Below are 23464 nucleotides of genomic sequence, written 5' to 3' on the forward strand. Positions count from 1 at the left end.
CATATGCAAGGAGGATACGAATGACTTCTAGTCTTGCAACCAGTGCAAAGGTCTCTCCAAAATCCAAACCTTCAACTTGAGAGAACCCCTCTGCAACTAGTCTTACCTTGTTCCTCACAACAACGCCTTGATCATCTTGCTTGTTATGGAACACCCACTTTGTTCTAATGACTCTTGCACCTTGTGGTCGCTCTTCAAAAGTCCAAAATTCATTACGGGTGAAGTTGTTCAACTCTTCATGCATGACATTTATCCAATCTGGATCTTGAAGAGCTTTTTCTACCTTAGTAGGCTCAAAGCAAGAGACAAAAGAGTGATGTTCAATAAATAAAGCAAGCTTTTGAGATCGAGTCATTACTCCCTTTGATGGACTCCTTATGATGAGATCTTATGGATGAGCTTGAAGTAGAGGTGAATTTCTTCTGTCAACCACTTGAGGGGGAGGTTGTGGAGCATCAACATCATGTTCTTGTGTCACCATTTGCTCATGGGAGATATGAGTGTCTTCATTTTCTACTCTCCCATCTTTATCACCATCTTGTGGCACATTTGATGAAGAAGGTGGATTGATCACTTATACATCATCTTCATCATCATTAGGCTTGATGTCTCCAACAAGAATGTTCTTCATGGCCTCCCTCAATGGTTGATCACCTACATCATCAAGATTCTCATGTGCTCCTTGGGAGCCGTTATATTCATCAAATTTCACATCATATGTTTCTTTAACTAAGCTAGTGGCATGATTAAATACTCTATATGCTTTGGACTTTGATGAGTAACCAATAAGAAAACTAATATCACAACGTCTTTGAAACTTTCCTAGGTGTTGCTACTTCTTATAGATGTAGCATTTGCAACCAAACACCCTAAAGAAGGAGACGTCTGGCTTCTTCCCATTAAGCAACTCATAAGGTGTCTTGCCAAAAAACTTTTGAAGGAATAGATGATTGGATGCATAGCATGTGGTGTTGATAGCTTCCGCCCATAGAGCTTCAGGGGTGTTGTACTCATCTAGCATTGTTCTTGCAAGAGTGATCAATGTCCGGTTCTTTCTCTCAACTATACTATTTTGTTGAGGAGTATATGTTGCGGAGACCTCATGCTTGATCCCAACTTCATCACAATAGGCTTCAATGTTTATGTTGTCAAATTCCTTCCCATTGTCACTTCTAATCTTCTTGAGCTTCACTTCAAATTTATTTTGTGCTCTCTTGGCAAACTTCTTAAAGTAAGATGCAACTTTGGATTTGTCATGAAGAAAGAATACCCATGTATATCTTGAATAGTCATCAATAATCACAAGACAATAAAGATTTCCTCCCAAACTCTTGTATGTTATTGGTCCAAATAAGTCCATATGAAAGAGTTCTAGCACTCTTGTGGTTGACATAAAAGCTTTTGTTGGATGAGTATTTGCAACTTGCTTGCCGGCTTGACATGAACTACAAAGCTTGTCCTTCTCAAACTTCACATCCTTCAACCCTCTCACCAAATCATTCTTCATTAGCTTCTTAAGTGAGCTCATCCCAACATGAGCAAGTCTTCTATGCCATAGCCACCCAAGTGTTGTTTTGGTGAATAGGCAAGTCTTCAAATTAGCATCTTCAGAGGTGAAGTCCACTAGATATAGGTTGTTGTATCTAAATCCTTTGAATATCACTTGATTATCATCCTTCTTAGATACAGCAACTTTCTTCTCGGTAAACAAGCATTGGAAGCCAAGATCACACAGTTGTCCAACAGATAGCAAGTTGAAGCTCAATGAAGCAACATATAGCACATTTGAGATTGAATGATCATTTGATATTGCCACTTTGCCCAATCCTTTAACCTTACTGTTTGAATTATTTCCAAATGTGATTCTTTCTTGTCCATCTACTTTTTCATCTAGTGAGGTGAACATATGAGGATCACCGGACATATGTTGTGTGCAACCACTATCAATAACCCAATAACTTTCACCGGTCTTGTAGTTCACCTACACACAAGAGATCGTGCTTTAGGAACCCAAACTTATTGAGGGCCCTTCACCTTCTCAACAAGTGACTTTGCTACCTAAATTTTCTTAAGCCTATTCTTGTTGGGAGGTCCTAAGAACATGACTTTCATCTTCCCACTAGAATCCTTTCTAAACATGTAATGAGTATTGAAAGCAAAAGGTCTAGCATGCTTGGGCAAAGGATGTGGTGGTGGAGTTTAGCACTCATGGGCAAAGTGGTCTTCTTGTCCACACTCAAAACACTTTTTTGGCTTTGGCTTTTGTTGTTGTTGTTGAGCTTGAGCCTTCTTCTCTTTGTTTGCCATGTACCCAATACCACTTCTATCCATCTTCATGACGGTGTTTATTAGTAGCTCACTTTGAAGATGCTTGCCTCTTGTGAACTTGCTCAATCCAATCTTGAGATGCTCTTTCTCTAACTTAAGCTTCTTGTTCTCTTCCTTGAGAGCATCATTATTTTTCTCTTCCTTGAGCTTCTTGTTCTCTTCTTTGAGCTTCTCATTCTCAAGAATCAAATCACCATCATGATCAATAGTTTCTAGCACAATAGTGTTGTGGCTTTTGATCTCTTCAAGATATTTCTTGAGCTTTTCATTGTCATTCTTGAGCTTGACAAACTCATCATAATCTTTAGTCTCAACCACTTGCTTGCCCTTGCTACTAGAACTTTGCTCAATGCTCTCAATGATCAAATCATCACATAATGTAGCTATATCAATCTTAACAACATTGTTAGTAGCATCATGTGGCCCATTGGATAAAAATTCTTGAGCAATGATAAGATTATCATGATTAATCTTAGGATTGGTATATTCATCTTTTAGCATGTTATGGCTAGTGATGAGCTCTTTGTGTATCCTCTCAAGTTTATCATGTTTATCTTTAAGCTCCTTCTTAGAAGATTTGAGCTCCTTGAGTTTGGATGATATAGCATCATTTGCTTCTCAAAGCTCAACACTAGCCTTTTTGGCTACATCACATTTAGCTAAAAGAGAATCATTCTTAGCTTCTAGCTTTTCATTCTTAGCTCTAGTCTTTCTAATGATCTTAGTGTATTGATTTAGCAATTTAACAAGATCATCATAAGAAGGTGATTCATATTCATCATCATCACTATCACTATCATCATTGCTAGCATTTTCATCACCACTACTATCATCATTGTTTGATACCTTTCGTTCACCCTTGGCCATAATGCATAGGTGTGTAGAGGATGATGGCGGTGGTATCGGTGAAGATGATGAAGAGTCAATCACAATGGCGGTCACCTTCTCATTATCACTATCATTATCGGATGAGCAGCTAGATGAATCAATGTCCGTGAGCCAATCACCGACAATGTAGGCCTTTCCATTCTTCTTCTTCTTGTGGAAGTCCTTCTTTTTGCCATCTTTCTTCTTGTATGGCTTGCTTTTCTTCTTTTCATCTTCTTCTTCATTACTTGAGTCATCTTTCTTGCCCTTGTACTTATTCTTGTACTTGTCTTTCTTGGGCTTTGTGCATTGGTGTGCTAGATGACCAAGTTCTCCACAATTGTAGCAATCCATCTTCGAGATTGACTTCCTTATAGAGCTAGTGAAGAACTTCTTTTTCTTCCCATCAAACTTGATGCCACTCTTATTGAGCTTCTTTAGCATCTTGACGGTTCTTCTCACCATGAGAGCAAGACTTGTATCATCAACTTCATCATCACTTGAGCTCTCATACTCAATTCTTGCTTTACTCTTCTCTTGGCTAGCTTTGAATGCTAAGTCTTTTTCTTTCTTCTTTGTAGAGGATGAACCATCTTGAGGTGTGATGTGCATGTACATCTCATGAGCATTGATCTTTCTCAAGATTTGTGTTGGTGTAGCGGTGAAAAGATCACCTTGATGAAGCACGGTCATAATATGCCCATATTTGTCAATAGGGAGGACACTTAAGATTTTTCTTACAACGTTGGATGGTTGTATTTGAGTTAGTCTAAGCCCATTGACTTCCTCTACAAGAACATTCAAGCGTGAGTACATTTCGTTAGCACTCTCTTTAGGAAGCGTCTCAAATGAATTTAGCTTTTTCATGACAAGATGATAGCGTTCCTCACGCTTGCTCTTAGTTCCCTTATGGAGCGTACAAATGTCCGACCATAATGCATGGGCATCCTTGTGGTTCCTCACCTGGTTAAACACATCTTTGCAAAGGCCTCTAAAGATGGTGTTTCGAGCCTTTGCATTCCATTTCTCGTAATTCACCTCATCGCCTTGTAGGTGTGTAGCATCCCGAGGTTTTAGGAAGCCTTATGAGGCGGCTCTAAGTATTCCAACATCTAGAGCTTCTAAGTACGCCTCCATACCGATTTTTCAATAAGGAAAATCATCCCCCTCAAAGATAGGAGGAGGTCCATCCCTGTGAGACATCTTTCTCTAGACGGTTAAGCCTAAATACGTGAGCATGAGGCTCTGATACCAATTGAAAGGATCAAGATGCCCAAGAGGAGGAGGGGGTGAATTGGGCTAATTCTAAAATTATTTGCAATAATTAAACCCTACGGTTAGCCCAATTAACCCCTTGTGCCTAGAAAGTGTTTCTATTGATCTACCGTGTAAAAGTTTAGCAACCTATGTTCTAATCCTACTCTAGCATGGTAATTCTATGAATGTAAATGGAAAGAATTGAATTGCTCAAAGTAAAGAGAGAAGGAGGAACGTGGCGATGTTTTACCGAGGTATCGGAGAGTCACCACTCTCCACTAGTCCTCGTTGGAGCACCTACGCAAGGATGTAGCTCCTTCTTGATCCACGCAAGGATCAAGTGCTCTCTACGGGTTGATTCTTCGATACTCCATTGCGGTGAATCACCCACAACCGCTCACAACTTGAGTTGGGTCATCCACAAGCTCCGCCGAATGATCACCATACTCCCAATCACCATCAAGCCGTCTAGGTGATGGCGATCACCAAGAGTAACAAGCAAAAACTCTCACTTAACCACGACAAGCCTAATGAGAAGGGTGGATGTACACTTTGCTACTCTTGCTTTCACTAATGAGAGCTCTCTTTGGGATTCTCAAATCTCAATCACCTCACTAGGACTTTGCTCTTCTTAGCACTCTCAAGGGTGTTTGTCAGCTGTTGGAATGAGCAAAAGTGCCCCCACACGAATGGAGGAAGTATTTATACACCCGGTTAAAAAACGAACCGTTATATGCCTCTACGGGGTGACCGAACGCTCCGGTTATGTTGACCGAACGCTCCGGTCAGTTCTCCCCAAACTCCAGTGTTTAAGTTGTGACCGGACGTTGGACAACGTCCGGTCAGCACTGACCGGACATGTTCGGTCGTGATTTTCCCTCTCTGGAACCTTACTAGAGTCGACCGGACGCTGGCACCCAGCGTCTGGTCTCTCACCTCTCAACGTCCAGTTGCACCAGATGATTTCACTTTGATCAAATGAACTGACCAGACTCTGCGCCAGCGTCCGGTCACACCAGAACCAATGTCCGGTCAGTATTTGACCCTCCATTCACTTTCAACTCTCGATCATACGTAAATAAAGTTTGCTCCAATAGATCTAAGGGCTTTTTTAGAGCAACCTAGTGCTAGATTTAGCAAGTGTGCACCACACCTATCCCACTAGACTCACCTAGATCAAGCTACCCATCCATACCCCCCTTAATAGTATGGCCAAAGGAAAATAAAGTCCTAAACTACTCTAAGTGTCTCTCCAACATCAAACGACACTTAGAACTAGTCCATCCTTAACCTTATCGTCCATCCTTTGAAAACCGAAACGATTTCCATAGTAGGGGCATGACAACCATTATAGCCCAATCGATCTCCATTACCATGACCTAACTTAATTGCCTCTGCAAAATACACGTTAGTCACAGTAACCACGTATTGTTATTAATCACCGAAAACCAACTAGGGGCCTAGATGCTTTCAGCGGGTGAACTTGAAGCCCAGAGCCTGCAGTGCCCGGTCCACATGGAAGGCCGCCGGCGGCGGTGGATGAGCAGGAGGAGGATTGCCCACGCCCGCACCCGCGTCGCCGCCCATCGTTGACTCTTGCCTCTGTCCTTGTTCCTGTGTGGAGACTGGAGGAGGAATGAAAAAGCCGGCGTGGCATAGACTGACAAACCAACAAACGTATACAATGTCCTCACCACGACGCTTGAAGGATACGCGCGAGGCTGTGGCGCGTAAAGTTACGCGGATGAGGGGGATTTTTTCCAACTCCTAAAATATTAGGAGATTGTATTAGGAGTTGTTGGAGATGGATTTTTTGTGGATCTTTCTAAAAACTTAGTATTAGGAGGAGGTTTAGGGAACTCTTGGAAGAGCATCTCCAAGAGTTTCTTACTTTTTTCTCCTAAAAACTTGTAGTTTGGCAACTCCTAAAAAGATTTGGGAAGGAAAAAAGAAGATCATCTCCAAGAGTTTCTAATAAATGGCATCTAAAAAATCAAATTTGGAGCCCACATGAATTATGTTGCGCCTTTTTTTCTTTTCCATCATGGGAAACTACATGGCGCGCCGAACCCTGAGACCACGAGCTCCCTGCCGCCGCTTCCATCGTCTAGCCAGCCTCGGCAACCACCCAACTGCCTGCCTGCAAGCGCCGTGGTGAGGACGACTGCCTGCAAGTGCCGTGGTGAGGACGTCATCGTTTCGACCTTTGCTACCGCTGGCAGGTAGTACAGTAGAAGCCAACAATAATCATGACGCTGGGTTGTTGCTTTGATGAACCCCACAGAAATCTGGCTCCATCTGCAAGGTGTTGCATGCTTTTGCTTTTCAGATAGGGTAGAGTCGTCAGAGTGAGTACCTGGATTTTTGTGGCCGAGCTGGATGGGCGTGGCCCTCGCCTGGACGAGGTCGTCGAGGCATGCAGGGCCGACGTGGTTGATGGACAGCTGCACCCCGGCTAGCCTCCGGTACCCCGACACGACGTAGCAGCCGATGCTGGCCATCGTCTCCGCCATCAGCGCCGACACGCCGCCGTTGAGCCAGTCGAACGACTGCATCGACCGCGTCGATAAGGATGAGATGAAAACAAAAATATCGGCGGCGGCGGCGCGCGCGTGCATATCCTATTCCTACCCTACCTGGCAACAAGTCTCGGTGACGGGGAGGTGGCCGACCACATCCTCGGCGGTGACGCGGGTGAACTCGAAGCCCAGAGCCTGCAGCGCCCGGTCCACATGGATGGCCGCCGGCGGCGGTGGATGAACAGGAGGAGGATTGCCCGCGCCCGCGCTGCCGCCCATCGCTGACTCTTGCCTCTGTCCTTGTTCCTGTGTGGAGACTGGAGGAGGAATGAAAAAGCTGGCGTGGCACAGACTGACAGACGTATACGACGTCCTCACCACGGCGCTTGAAGGATACACGTGAGGCTGCGGCGCGTAAAGTTACGCAGATGAGGGGGATTTTTTCCAACTCCTAAAATATTAGGAGATTGTATTAGGAGTTGTTGGAGATGGATTTTTTGTAGATCTTTCTAAAAACTTAGGATTAAGAGGAGGCTTAGGGAACTCTTGGAGATGCTCTAATAACCATTCTAGTAACAACCACTTTAAGTGGGTGGCTATGTGTGGAGACATGCACACTTTGTTGCTGAAAATTCTTCTTTAAGGTCATATGCCCTCACATACGTCACTGTTGTATATATATGAGGTACATTTCTTTAAGGTCAATTTCAATGAAAGGTTTTATTTTCGTTAAATGGGGAGTTACATAAGTAAGTTTGATTATATGACATTAGAGTTATGATCGATGAGTGAGAAAGAGTTTCATTTAAATAAAACTAGGTGTATACCCTTTCCACCTAGAAATTATTCAACACTAGCATTGAGACGCAAAAGTTTCATTTCATCTAACAATCGTCCAATCCCGCGTCACACGCATGTATTAAATATCATGACTAGCATCTACAATAGCAAAATGAAGATAATACATAAAAAGATTATTGTTTAGTTCATCAAATGACTCTAGAGTCTAGATGTGGTACTCTTGAGTGAAATCAGATGATTTTCAGTCGGGATCGTGATTCTTGTGATGACTTCAATGATTGACACGACGACATGGCCGCTGCAGGTGTTGATTTCATCGGCAGACGGCCAAGTTGTGGCCATTATCTACAAAAGGAGGGGTGCTTCTGGGCACCCCAACGAAGACAGCTACTTCGGGTCATCAATCTCATCGTCGTTGGTCGCGGAGAGAAAATCAAGGTTTGAAGGTGATGAATCTACATCCTATGCTGATCCCAATGATGCCAACTGCCGATATTCTTTCTTCGATTCAGATACGTTTTGGACTGGTTCCGAAGCGTTGGATCTTGCAGCATGTTCAATGTTTTGAGATTGGCCGTTGGATTCGGCATAAGGACTGCACGACTCCGGTGTTCGAGGGATGCTGATAGGAAAGAAGAAGATGGAAGAATCTAGCTAAAATATCGTGTATTTTTTATTTTAGAAATTTTCATATGTAATTTGTGAATGTACTGTTCAAAGTTTTAATATAATCTCGTTTTCCCTTCGGAAAAAAAACATAAGATTAGTCGAAAGGCAAAGTCAACGTTCGCCCCGCTTGTTCAAACCTATAGCGGTAAAACATGTGCCGTATATTCTATGCCCCACTCATTGGCAAAAACGGTCATTTTTAACCCTACCTGTTCTACATAACAACGTACTAATATTCTTCAGAACGTGATCTCTCGATGTTCTAGAGCTCACCAGTAGTAATATAGAACAAGATGCTGGTACGAACTAATAAGTAACTATAATCCGCATCTCATACTTCTGAGTTCTGATGAAATTCTGAATAATTACCGGATCGTCCGGACCGGTGAACGGAGACTACTAGTCCCAAACTGTTTTGGACAAAGGCTATCTCCAACAATACCCAAAATACAAGATCTATTCGTTCTTTGATATCGTTATAGACAAAAGGTACGATACCTATTTAGTATCTTCTCCAACAACAATACTTAAAAAAGAATCTTTTCTTTAAATAAGTTTCCAAGAGAAAGGATGTTCATATTTAAATTATGCCTCTTAGACAACCAAAAATAGATCTCTGGTTGGCTGATTTTGAATCTATTACCATCTAACGCCCATATAAATTTCTGGTTGGAGACAGTGCGGAGATTATTCCCAAACTACATGGAGGCTTGCAGAGCAGCTTGCCACAGTGGTAGTATAAAGCACGCAAGGACAGGGTTGACCCATGGGGCCTGTCCTGGCGACCTCACCTCCGCAGACCCAACCGTCTCCGCCTTCCTCGCGCCAAACCCAATCCGTCGAGCCGCACGTGCGTCCGCTCAAGCTCTCCCCTCCCCCCTCCCACTCCTCTCCTCTCCCTCTCCTCCCCACGGTCGGGTCAACCACCCCCACCCACTGGAAACCGTGCTCGCGCGCGCCCGTAAACAATTACCGGATCCCCCCACCAAGAAATGCCGTGGAGCCGCGCCGGCCCACGCCCCGCTGTACAGTTGTCGCGCCCGGCCGAGGGCCGAGTAGTTTAATCCTTGAGGGAGGAGGGGACGCGGGCCGCCCCGGATGGCCGTGTCCTCGTCGCCTTCCTGCAGACCCACTCCCGGGTTTGAGGCGTCCCTCTCCCTCCTCCTCCGCCGCCGCCGCTCTTTCCGGTTGCGTTTGGGAGGAATGGTTGCGGAGTTGGTGGATTCTCATCCTCCGCTGGGGTTTTAGGAGGATTCCGGGGCTCAAGAGTCTCGGTCGGGGGAAGCCGAGCTCGGAGGTTCTGCCGGGCGCACGGATTGGGCGCTGGAGCTCCTGTTTGGTGGTGGTGGTGGGTTTCTGGCTTTCTCTGCTACTTGGAAATCTGTAGTTTCGCGATGTTCTTCTCTTGCGTTTCTCGGTGTTTCTGTTGCGCCTTATGTATGGTGTGTACTGAGTTCTTCTGAATCCCAGGATGGTTGGATTTTGAAGGGGACATTCTTCGTTGACGAACTTGTGGGAAAAATGGTTGTTTTTTCATGTAAAAAAATTGCATTTTGGGGGAAGTTTTCGGTGTTTTTTTTTCTCGTTTTTGTGATTTGTAAACGAACAGTGGAGAAACTTGGTTCCAAATAACGGTGTGGATCCAGCGTAGTTTCCGTACTAGCTTAAAAAAGTGGAAGTTTCGTACAACTGTTCCCTTTTTTATATTTCCTGTCAGAATTCCAATTCTATGCTTCTTTTGTTTGGTGCTGCTGTCATAGCCTTGATGATCTATTAGCATGTTCTCATTCTATTAAATTATGTGTTCAGAGTTGGATTTTGGGGGGGGGGGGGGGGGGGGGGGGGGGGGGGGCGAAGCTTCCATCGTTCTTCTGCCTTCAAAAGGGGATGTCTTTTTCAGATGACGGAAAGATGAAGGTATGAATTGGTGTGCCTATTGTTTCACTTTTGTTCATATCATGGTCATAATCTTTCTGAACTTTCTATCATTGTTCCTCTTCCCTCTGTTTTTCTAATTAAATCTTAATGCATTTGCATAGTTGCAATTAAATGAAACAGTTGGCCTAAAAAGTGTTCTGCTTTGTACTATAGGGCTGTCAGCCAAACCTCTTTCGAAAGGATAAGAAAGTCGCCAAGAGGACAGACCGTGCAAGCTGCTCCACAGGTTAGTTCATCTTCTTTCTTTCAGAAAACTGTATCAGCACTCAATGCTGAGTAGTACGGTAATAAATGGAAAATATATATCTTAGTACCCTATTGTCAAATTTCATCCCATCAAAAGGAGTAATGGCTGAAGCTGAAGTCAGTTGGCAACCACACAGATATTGTCGATTGAACCTATGTTGACTTTGCAGAACTGTGGATAACTATTCTGTTTGTACAAATGTTGAAATGAAACGAAGAGATCAAACTGAATTCAAATATGTTTTTACAGTACTGCACTTGATATCTTCATTCCAGAAGTTCAACATTTTATACAAACTGGATGCGGTTCGATTTTGCTAGTTTATCCTGATAATATAGTAGTAACCAACTGTCCCTTGTTCTCTTGTATATTGTAGCTAAGTGTGGATCAAGCAACTCAAAGTCACCATCTTCATCCCCCTTCCGAAAACTTTCAGGTTGATTTTCTGTCTGCCAATTTTGCTCATGAGCTAACTCCACTGACAGTACAGAACTACAGATTTAATTTTATTTTATTTGTGTGTGTGTGTGTGTTTCTTTGGACTAAATGAGAGCAGAAGTTAGGAGCATACGTCTCAGCCATTTTCTAAGTCACTCTTCAAATGCTACAAAAATATGAACATGTTAGGTAAGAGAATTAATGCTGCATGTTCAATTATACATGAAAAACAGAACAGCTCCTTATTCTTTAGTTCCTTGTTTAGGATATTTGTCTCCACATGGAACGTTGGAGGAAAAGCGCCTACCGCCGAGTTGAAACTGGATGACTTTCTTCCTGCTGATGACCATTCAGATATTTATGTTTTAGGGTAACCAGTCTCGTCATTGCTCTGAACCTTATCCATGTCAATGTTGTCAATTGTGGTGCTAACATCATCTCAGAAAAATGTGTAATACCCTGTATGTTTTCTTCCTTATTTCGTACTTACATTTAGTATTCAGTGTAGTCAAACCAATGCCCCCCCCCCCCCCCCCCCCCCCTGGTTCAACTTTTTTTTTTAAAGTATTCAGTGTAGTCAAGATTTTCTTGATTTCTTATCTAGCTTGGTCTATTTGACTGCAATTGACATTCTGGTATTTATTTGTGCTTTCCAAATGGGGCTTTAACTTCCCTTTAAGGATTGAGTTTTTTTTCTCTCTGTTTTTTTCCGAACATGAAGGAGAATTAGGTCATTTTTTTACGGACGAGTCACTGTATTGAGAAGGTGAAAACAATCCGATTACAAACCCATGGAGAATATGTCCTCTTTTAATATATGCCTGGCATAATCATGCCAGTGATTTTCGAAAAAACATAACCATGGAGATTGGAGAATATAAAACAAAGGAAACCTAATAAGGATTGGAATTTTTTTGTATTCATAAGTTAATGGAAGATACCATCCTATTACTTATTTTATTTGATCTTTTAACAGTTTTCAGGAAATTGTGCCTCTCAATGCTGGTAATGTCCTTGTGATATAAGATAACGAACCAGCTGCAAGATGGCTTGCTCTTATAAACCGTGCACTAAATCAACCAGTTGACACTGATGCTGATATATTTCAGCACAAAGCATCTCCCTCCCTGGATTCAACCTCATCCCAGTCAACACCAGGCCTTGATGGTTCATTCTCCAACCGTTCAAGAACAGCCAGTGGTTCTATAATCTTCCAAAAATCCTTGAAATCCATCAGGAAATCTTACATGCCATCTCAGAGAAAACAGCTCAAATTCTGCAATTGCCCAGTGGAAATGGCGAAGAAATCCTACAAAGATGCTTACTTTCGATGCCCACGGCCACAAGCATATGCCAATGAAATGGACTCTTCCGAAGAGGATGAATTGGATGACAAATTGAATGATATTTTTGGCCTTAATGATGATGATGTTACTTCGTCTACTTCTGCCTCCAGGGACCAGCTAAAGTATAACCTCATATCTTGCAAACAAATGGTTGGTATTTTTGTCAGAGTCTGGGCAAAGAAAGAACTAGTGCAGCATATAGGACATTTGAGAACGTCCTGTGTTGGTCGCGGAATAATGGGATATCTTGGAAACAAGCTAACAGGGAAAAAAGAAATTATCTGAAAACATTTTCTATAGAGTGTAGCAGATCCCTTAAGGTTTTTTTTTTTTTTTTTTTTGTGATGAAAAGCAGATCCCTTAAGTGATACAATTCTTGTTGATACAGGGATGTATATCAGTAAGCATGACACTGTACCAGACAAGCTTTTGTTTCATCTACAGCCATTTGGCTTCAGGTGAGAAGGAAGGCGATGAATTGAGGCGGAATTTAGATGTGTTAGAGATTCTAAGGCTCACACAATTTCGAAGGATTTGCAGAAGAGCTGGGCAAAGAATCCCTGAGAAAATTCTCTACCATGAATAAGAAAGTTATCCCACAAATGCTTTAAGTTTTTCTTACTGCCTACTGTTTTTTTATTCACATGATTTTTTTCAGGCGGGTGATATGGTTAGGGGACCTGAACTACCGAATTTCCTTGAGCTATGAAGATACCAAAAAACTTCTGACTGAAAATAAATGGGATGCCCTCTTTGAAAAGGATCAGGTGAACTCCTCAAAATAAAGCTTTTCTTTTCTAGAAGACTAGTTATAGAATAAGAAACCAGTCCAGTTTTTATTTTATATTATGGTGAAATGATACTAGAATTCAATGACATTTTACACATTTTCTCAGCTCAATATTCAGCATGCATCTGGAAGTGTGTTCAAGGGGTGGAGTGAGGAGAAGATATATTTTGCTCCCACATACAAGTACTCTTGCAACTCAGATTCTTATGCTGGAGAGACTGCCACATCAAAGAAAAAGAGGAGAACCCCAGCCTGGTATGTAGTACAATGTTTGAGATAGTTTCAGAAAGTTCAGATCTCATATTGTAACACTTCTTGGTGGCTATGAAGTATCCTAGAGGCTAGAGTCCACAAACCTCTTTGCAACCCGAAAACCTTGCATTTCCCCTTTCTGTACCACAAGAACCATCTTTTGAGATGAGTTAAATCAGATTTGGACAGTAAGCTAGTTGTAAGTGTGGGTAACATAAAAAAGGAATCATTCTCATGTGCAGTAAATAAAAAAAAATCAAGATGATTCACATATTCTGTATTCATGAATTACACTTCCAAAATTGAGTACACAGTTGACTGCATGTGTCACTACCGTCTTTTTCATGCCAACTATGGGTATAATGTGGTACTTGTTCAATCAACTAAAAAAAAGGGGCAGCTCCCGCTTGCGTAGGGTCCGGGGAAGGGTCTGACCACTTGGGCCTTTTGTACGCAGCCTTTCCTTGCATTTCTGCAAGAGGCTGTTTCCAGGGGTACTTGTTCAATCAACTGTTCCTTGAAATACATAATACTAGTTAATGACCGGTTTGTTGCAAATATTCAGGTGTGATAGAATACTATGGCATGGAGATGGTATTGCACAGTTATCGTACTTCCGGGGGGAATCTCAATTCTCTGACCATCGTCCTGTTTGTGGAACATTTATTGTTGATGCTGAAAGGCTAGATGGCAAATCAAAGAGGCGCTCATCAAATACTAACATTAGAATCGGTGCTGAGGAGCTGTTACCGTTACCGACAAGCGACAAGCATAACTAAGGTATGTGTCTTCAGTCTTCTTGATATTGCATTAATCTCTGCAGGCACTGCAGCAATTTAATGTCTTTAAGCAGAGCACAAAACACTGCACTAGACTAGTAAAGCATACTCTATGGCTAACTACTATTATGGATATGACACTGCAGGTGCTGGGGCCTAAATCACAACACTGCAGAACCTTCGCAAGGACGCCTAGGTATCTGTTCCTCAGGGAAATTTTCGAAAGGAGTAGCTAGTCATTAGTTTATATTGTATACCTGTAAAATTTCGTCACAGGGTTGTTTTGGTTCGTTTTTGTACTTCTTTCTTTTGTTTACTTTTCAAAGTTCAACAGAGTAACCAAAAGATGTTTTTCTTTGAGAAAATTTTCTATTTGACACTAGAAAAACTTCTGCTCTCCTATTTAACATCCAAACATAAAATATTTTCTATTTGTCACCCTTTTTGTTTTTTCTTTCCTATTTGACACTTCTGTCAACTCAGTTAGCCAGGACAGTTAACTTTCCCTATGGGCCAATGGGAAAGGACTAAAATGCCCTTCAGCAAGTAGACTAAAATGCTCTACTTTAGAAAAATTATATTATTTTTATACGACGTCGGATGAAGATGATTTTTATATGAATCTTTTAGTTCTCGATGAGATCTACAACTTTCTACTTTTAAGTTTTTTCATTTGAGATCGTTAAGATGCTCAAAAAAATAATATAATATTTCAGGAGCATATTAATCGCGTACCAGGGCTTGTCGTCTTAGAAAAATCATAACTTTCTTGTATGGCATCGTGTAAAGATACTTTATATATGAAAATTGTTGCTCTCGATGAGATATACAACTTTTTAGTTTTAGGATTTTTCATTTGAGGTCATTAAGATGCTTAGAAAATATTATAAATTTTCAGCAATATATTAATCGCGTACCAAGGTTTGTCTTCTCAGAAAAATCATATCTTTTTTTATATGATGTTAAATAAATATACTTTTTATATGAAATTATATATTTTGATGAGATCTACAACTTTTTAGTTTTGAGTTTTTTCATTTAGAAAAACATAGAAATGTAAAAAAAAACAGCAAATGAAACATCATGACTAGAAATAAACAATAGGGGCAAAATGGTCTTTTGGAATCGGACTTAACACCGTTAGAGCTCTAAAGTGACGGAAGTGTTAAATAGAAAAGAAAAAAATGAAAGGGGTGACAGATAGGAAAGATTTCGAGTTTGGATATCAAATAGGAAAGTAGAAGTTTTTTTAGTGTCAAATAGGAAATTTTCTCCTACCAAAAAAGGTCTAAATACAAACTTTGTTCTGTACTGCACAAAGTTTGTATTTAGACCTTTTTTGGTAGGGTCAAGTTTTAAGTTTGTCTAGAACAGAGTCTTACAGCAAGGAGACATTATTCTAATTGTACAATATATCATTTATTCCATATCTTGATTTTTAGATGGTTTAACTACTGTGAATGGATATATCATTTTGTCTGTGTTTATATCTTGCTTTCAAAAATCTTTTTGAACAAATAATCAAGCAAATCGGAGTAGATGGTGGACTGGATAGAGTTGCTATAACAAACAATCATAGCAATCATAGTCATCTTTCCGCTCCGTCCCTACAAATATGGATTGAGGTGAATCTGACAACGTCCAAACAACACCTAAACAGAATACACCGCTCCTTGGTTACATAACGTGAGTTATGGGGAAGCCTGCAGGCCCATGAAGTTGTCACGTCTTTGCCGCTCCTGGCAGACGGTGCAGACTTGGTTGCAGTTTCCAGAACACAACATCGTTGCGCTGTTTCAAGAGTTCCAGCGGTCCTGGCAGGTGCGGACAAGGTTGCAGACATTTCTAACGCTCTCATGGCCGAAACCACATCCTGTTGGACAGCCATCGATGCGGCAGTCTCAATTGGTATTTCAAAGATACAATTGGAGACTGATTCCCTTCTTCTCCAGAAAGCTGTGCTCTCAGATGAAATGGACCAGGCGCCAGCAGGTGTCATCTTCCAGGATATCCGTAGGTGATTAGAGAGTTTTTCTTGCATTTTGAATGTTTATATGTTCCTCGTCTTTGTAACTCGTCTGCGCACGAGATAGCCGCTTTAGGCATGAGTTGAGGTGTGGGGATGTCGGAGGTATGGGAATACCCGGTCCCTATCTTTGTACAAAACTTGGTGGCACGCGATCTTGCGGAGGCTGCTTTTAATTAAAGGCCTGAGAGCTGAAGTTTCAAAAAAAAAAGAGTTCCAGAGAGGAGAAAGGTCGGGGCTGTATTTGCAGGGATGTGTGGAGGAAGTGAAGACGACTGAAGCTCTCTGACTGAGGCAATTTGGGTTCCATCGCCGCACACATGCTTCCAGAATTTCCTGGCAACCAGACATTGGAAGATATTCAAGATAATGTGGTCGGCGTCGTCAACAATGGACTTTCGCATAAGACTTGCCTTGCATTGGATGCGGTTTTGAATTAGGAGCCATCCGAAGAACTTGACCCATAGCTGCGCCAAACAAAAGTATGCAAGTCCGATCCCTCTCTCGTGCGGACTGAGGTTCAGTAAACATGCTCCGCTAGGATTTTGAGAGATTCATCTTCAAAGCAGCAAAATCTTTGGTCAGGTGCTGCATTCGGCTGTAGATCGTAAAGTTCCATTGCACCTGCAGCAAGCTCAGCGCTGGCTACTCTGGATAGACGGGAATGCAATGTGCTTCGAGGCCACACCGCATGACAGACCTGACAGAGATATATCTGCATCTCGGGCATGACTAAAAACAGCTGGATAGGTAGATGATAGGGTCTTTTCTCCTAACCCTAACCATTTAGTGTGTGTTTGGTTGCCCGTTTCTACCCTATCATGGCTCCGCTCATCCGTATACGCACAAATATAAGGTCGTTTGGTTACTGTTCCAGCTTGACTCCACTCGGTCTCATCCTGGCCCGGTGAAGATTGCCAAAATGAGCTTCACTCTGTAGCCTTGCCTGGTGGATGCAAGTTACAGGGGATGGGCCCACACGTCAGCCTCACATGTTAGCCAAGTTGTATCCGCTCATGCAAGCAACCAAACAGCATCTCAGTTATCCTGCATCCGCTCATGCAACCTCACCAAACACCTTCTTTTCTAAAATACGGTTCCACCAAGCCTGCATCCGCTCATATAGGATATATGATGCAAGTCCTCGTCAGGCAACCAAACACAACCATATCAAACCAAAACAACGTGGATATGGCTTCACACATGGTGCAGGGGCCCATGTGTTAGACACCCAAAAGTTTGATACATGCATGCAACCAAACACAACCTTGTCTCGTACTGGACCAACAACAAAGATAACTAAACACAACAAAGTGCATACTCTCATCATGGTTGGGAAGAGCCTGGACAGGCACTCTATCTTGGCTCATTGACCTCGGAGTAAAGATGGCAACGGGCACAGATTACCCACGTGCCCGCAGGCATAAACCCGCTAAGGCGAGGGTACGGGTTTGGAGTTGTGCCTACGGGCATGGACGAGGGCATGTAATTGAACCCAATGGGTAAAGTCTGGTGGGTACAAAAAAAACTTGTACCCGTGCCCGCTAGACCCGCGAACTCGCTCTAGAGCCCTGACATGTGGGTCCCCTGTGCCAATAGTATATAAGAAAGCAAACTCTAGGGTTCATGTTCAGCATTTCTATTCTATCCCCTCCACCTCCCCACCCTAGCCGTCACAACCCACAGCCCAGGTGGCTAGGCGCCAGGCCGCCAGCGCCACTGTGCCACCACACCCCAGATCCTGTCCGCCAGCGGCCAGAGCCAACCCATAGACGAGCCCCGGCCACTGGTAGTCCGGCGCCCTGCATCTGACTCGCCGGAGCACAGGACCTCACCGTGTCTAGCCGGATCCCCTCCAGGTATTGATTTTTCTCCAATCCCCTTCGTCCCTACTACTGATTTGCACTTATGTTCCATGTATTAGTTTATGTTTGTATGGTCAGTAGCTAGTTCTGTAGATCAGTTCAGTTCTGAGATTTTTTCATGTTCATGTAGTTATGAGTATTTGTGATGGACATCCTTGGAAGTAGCATGCAGCCTGGAAGTAGCACGCAACCTGGAAGTAGTTCTGGGCCTTCTGGACCTATCCCTGTTATTGCAGCTGACTCTGAAGTGATCCATGTTGATGATGAACCTAAGGAAGATGGGGCTGCTGGTGGTGTAACTCAGTCACAAGGCTCACAGAGGAAGCTTACTTCTGCAGTCTGGGCAGTTTTTACAAGAGTTTGTGATGATGACGGTGTGTGGAAAGCTAAATGTAAGCATTGCGGCAAGAAACTTTTGGCACAACAAGGAATGGTACGAACCATCTACGTACTCATGTGAAAATTTGTATCTATAGAAAAAAGCTAGGTGATAACCAGAAAAAGGATACATGGCTGTTGAAAGCTCTAGTTTGGTTTTGGTAAATTGATGAAACCCTAAGTGCTAACCCAGTTTATCAAAGTGATCATGAGATAGGTAGCACATTCCAAGTGGTGAAGCAAATGAAGATCATGCCATGATGATGATCAAGTGCTTGGACTTAAAAAGAAGAAAGAGAAAAATAAAAGGCTCAAGGCAAAGGTATAAGTGGTAGGAGCCATTTTTGTTTTAGTGATCGAGACACTTAGAGAGTGTGATCACATTTAGGATCGATAGCCGTACTATTAAGGGGGTGAAACTCGTATCGAAATACGATTATCAAAGTGCCACTAGATGCTCTAACTCATTGCATATGCATTTAGGATCTAGTGGAATGCTAACACCCTTGAAAATGTTTGTGAAAATATGCTAACACACATAGGCACAAGGTGATACACTTGGTGGTTGGCACATTTAAGCAAGGATTAGGAACTTCACTGGCACCCTATATAGAAAAGACAGGATCTCACAGAGTGGACCGGACGCTGGCCTCAAATGGACCGGCGCATCCGGTCAGTAGAAGCTATGAAAACGCTGGCGTTGGTCTTCGACCGGACGCTGGGTCACTTCGTGACCAGACGCTGAGTGGGTGCGTCCGGTCCCACTGACGTGGCAGCACACAGAGAAGACGTTGAGTGACCGGACGCTAGGTGAGTCCGGTCGTGATTTTTCGTTTCTGGTACCTCACTGGAAACGACCGAATGCTGGTGTTGGTGCGTCCGGTCACTTTGAGCAGCGCGTCCGGTCATCTCTTGATCGTTGAGATCGGACGAACAACATTTGAAGCCGATGACACGTGGCAAGCATCGGGCGACCGGGCGCTGGGGTCCTGCGTCCGGTCGATCTGACTGGAGCGTCCGGTCACCCCGAGCAGTGCCCAGTGAAGGGGTACAACGGCTCTATTTCGTGGGAGCTTCTATTTAAGCCCCATGACCGGCTCAAGCTCACTCTCTTGGCCATTTGCATTGACATAGCAACCTTGTGAGCTTAGCCAAAGCCCTCTCACTCATCTCCATCATAGATTCATCATCTTTGTGAGATTGGGAGTGAATCCAAGTGCATTGCTTGAGGGTTTACATCTAGAGGCACTTGGTGTTCGTGTTTTGCTACGGGATTCACTTGTTACTCTTGGCCGTTGCCGCCACCTAGAGGGCTTGGAGCAGCGAGGATCGTCGAACGGAGGTTGGTGATTGTCTCCAGCTCCGATCGTGGTGATTATGAGGGGTTCCTGACCTTTCCCTGGTGGAGAGCCAAAATGTACTCTAGTGAATTGCTCGTGGCTTGTGTGATCCTCATCTTGTGTTGGTTGTGTGGCACCCTATTGAGGGTTTGGCGTGTGATGCCAATTAGCACGTGAACCTCCAAGTGAGTGAATCACCACAACGAGGACTAGCTTACCGGCAAGCAAGTGAACCTCGGTAAAAATCATTGTGTCATCATTTGATTCTGAGGTGATTGGTCTTCATTGGTATTCATTCTTGTGATTGATTGGCTCATTCCTCGACACAGCGGTATAACCATCTTGCTCACTCTCTCTATATTAACGCAAACTAGTTGTCAAGCTCTTTAGTGTAGCTAGTTGTGAGAGCTTGTTAGTTTGGTTAGTGTGGCTCTTTAGTTAGCCTTTGAGAGCACACTAACTTAGTGTAGTGACATAGTTATTGTGTGGATAGAAACTACATAAACTAGAATTGTGGTAGGTGGCTTGCATTTTTAGTAGGCTAGTGCAACACTCGCTTCACCTCATAATTGTCTAACCGGTTTGTTAAGTGTTGTTGTAGAAATTTTTAATAGGCTATTCACCCCCTCTAGCCATTAGGACGTTTCAAGTGGTATCGGTGCTGAGGTCACCGTGATTTGAGGCTTAACAACCTTCGGTGTAAAAATGGCTCAAATCAACAACACCAAAAAGCCACCCTAATTTGATGGCTCAAATTATTCATATTGGAAATCAAAGATGACCACACATATCAAGTCAATCGATAGAAGAGTGTGGAAGGTGGTAGAAACCAAAATTGAGATTGATGATCCAGAGAATCCCACCATGGCCAAAGAAGTGCTTCTCCAAAACAATGACATTGCTCTAAGTGCCATTCATGATGCAATTGATGAGAGAACATTTGAGAAAATCAAGAATATTGAGATGGCTCATGAGGCTTGGAAGAAGTTGGAAGAATCATTTGAGGGCACTTAAGCCGTGAAGGGTGCAAAGGCATACATTCTCAAAGTGAAGTTAGCAAGCTTCAAGATGAAGGAGGATGAGAGTGTGCCAGAGATGTTCCATAGGCTTCAAGTGCTTGTCAATGATCTCAAAGCACTTGAAGAAGAGGTGAAGGATAAGGACTTCTCCCACAAGTTCTTGAGATGCTTACCTTTAAGATTTGGCACATTGGTCACTATTCTAGTGAGGAGTGGTTTGGACACCATGACACCAAACCAAGTGTTGGAAGATATAATGACCAATGATACATATAGAGATGATGATAAGAAGAAAGAAAAGAAGGAAAAGAAAGATGAGAAGAAGGATGAGAAGAAGAAGAGCGTGGCATTCAAGGCCACATCATCCAAGGGCAAGGCAAAGCAAGATATATCAAGTGAAGATGATGATTCATGGGATGATGATGATGATGAGAAGATGGCCCTCTTTGTCAAGAGATTTGGCAAGTTTATGATGAAGAAAGGCTACTATGCTAAAAGGAAGAAATCTTCATCCAAGAACAAGGAAGAGTTAAGAAGGTGCTTCAATTGTTGAAGCAAAGATCATCTAGTTGCTCAATGTCCATACAATAGTGACAAAGATGATGATAAGAAGAACAAGAAGGAAAAAAAAAGAGAAGAAGGACAAGATGACCTTCAAGAAGAAGAAGGGTGGTTCATATGTGGTCACTTGGGATAGTGATGCTTCCTCAAGTGATGATGATGATAGTGATGATGACAAGACCACCAAGAAGAAGACACTTGCAAGCATTGCTATCAATGAGAAGCCTTCTCTCTTCGACACTCCATCACGCTTCATGGCTAAGGCCACTAAGGTACAAATTTGTGATGATGGAAGTGATGAGGAACATGATAATGAAAATGAAAATGAAAGTGATAGTGATGATGATGAACCTACTAAGGATGAACTATTTGACATGCTAGAAGATGCTAAAGAACACTTTGTCATTAAGAGAAGGGAATGCAAAAGCTTGTGTAAGGAACTAAAAGCCCTTAAGAAAGCCTTTGATGAGCTCAATGCATCTCATAAAAGGCTAGAGGAAGCCCATGAGAAGCTTGGCAAGGCTCACAAGAAGCTTGAAAAAGCTCATTCCTCTTTGCTTGATGAGCAAAATAAAAAGAAGCATATTGAGACTTGCAATGTAGGCTTAACTTGTGATATAATTGATGAATCATTATCTATGCCTATCATTGTTCCTCCCGCTAACCCTTCTTGTAGTACTTCTACTTCCACCTCATCTAGTAGTGATGGTTTCACTTGTGATGTCTCACTAATGGTTGAGAATGAGAACCTCAAGAAGGAGGTCAATAAGCTCACTCACACCTTGGCTAAGGCCTATGGTGGTGAGGACCGCTTGCTTATGTGCTTGGGTAGCCAAAGAGCTTCCCTCTACAAAGAGAGATTAGGCTATACCCCTAAGAAAGGCATGGCGGCCTTTGCTCCTCACAAGACTAGTTTTGTGAAGAATAATGGTCAGTTTTGCACTAGTTGCAAGCAACTTGGTCATGTAGAGCAAAAGTGCATGAACAAGAAGTCACAAGCTAATGTATCCTCCATTAAGCTTGATTCTTTCTGTGTGCTTACCAAAGGTGCAAATGGTGTCAAGGCTAAGTGGTGCTTCTCCTAGTCAAAAATCTTTCTGTTCTTCTGATGATCCAACCTGCACGTATGTCAGCGTTACTTGAATCCATGTATATGTCACCATATTAATGGAAATGGACCATCACGAGACATTTGAAATAGCAAAATACTTACTTGTGTAAGTTAACGCCAGTCGATAACAGAGCCATTGGCCAAAGCTGTCTCACTCTAAATTGGCGTGCAACTCTATCTGGCAGGTGGAACTCGACAGCATAGAAGCATAAGCAGATTAGAGGGCACCTCATCCTATAAAAGTCATCATCGAACCCACACATGTTGCTCAACTGAAAAGGATGTGCCCCCTCTCCATCGTACGGCTCTCACTCCACCTGCAACATATCCAAACAAGAGAACGCAGTGTCACTCGTGGTATTAGGGAAGAGAACGTAGGCAAATAGGTGTAGGATCCACACCCTGCAGTAGTACCCAATTGTCTCCTCATCTGCCTCCTCGAGGCACTGTGCGAACTCTTGCCGGAGCTAGGAGATGAGAACTCCAGAAGTGCAAGCCCCTTGCTCGCCAACCTCACGCCTAAGGAAGGCCTCCACTCATGCTCTCTAGCCTTCTGACCTGCACTGCTCGATGACTGTGTTGCCGTGAATCCTCAGGCCTAGCATCTTCTGACAGTCCTAGAGCATGACTGTCATCTCCCCGAAAGGTAGGTGGAAGCTATGAGTCTCTAGTCGCCACCTATATTTTAGACAAAGCAAGATTACATGTCAAAAAGGCAAGCGCATGAACAAATGGCCATGAATGGAGGTAATGATTGAATATAATACCTGTCAACCAATGTAGTTATGGCCGCTAAGTTAAACTTGGGCAACCCACGACGAACCTGAAAAGAGATGACATCCAGGCCAGCTCTTTGAAGGAAAGGAGTGTACCTGTCGTCGTACTGCATGTCCAAGAACCCATTGTGGGTTCTAGGACGAAGGAGCGGAAGGT

General features: G+C 42.9%; 1 protein-coding gene and 1 pseudogene across 1 annotated transcript; one reads left to right on the forward strand and one right to left on the reverse strand.

The window, feature by feature from the left end:
• Window positions 1-6494: 6494 nt before the first annotated feature.
• On the reverse strand, window positions 6495-7250 carry LOC136511060 (uncharacterized). Its single transcript, XM_066505289.1, has 2 exons — window positions 7089-7250; window positions 6495-7001 (listed from the first exon to the last, which is right to left on the reverse strand). The coding sequence occupies exons 1-2, from the start codon at window positions 7248-7250 to the stop codon at window positions 6495-6497; spliced, it is 669 nt and encodes a 222-aa protein (XP_066361386.1).
• A 3037-nt stretch (window positions 7251-10287) lies between these two features.
• On the forward strand, window positions 10288-15483 carry LOC136509847 (type I inositol polyphosphate 5-phosphatase 10-like; annotated as a pseudogene).
• The last annotated feature ends 7981 nt before the right edge of the window (window positions 15484-23464 follow it).

The sequence above is a fragment of the Miscanthus floridulus genome, chromosome 16, assembly GCF_019320115.1.
Source record: "Miscanthus floridulus cultivar M001 chromosome 16, ASM1932011v1, whole genome shotgun sequence".
NCBI lineage: Eukaryota > Viridiplantae > Streptophyta > Magnoliopsida > Poales > Poaceae > Miscanthus > Miscanthus floridulus.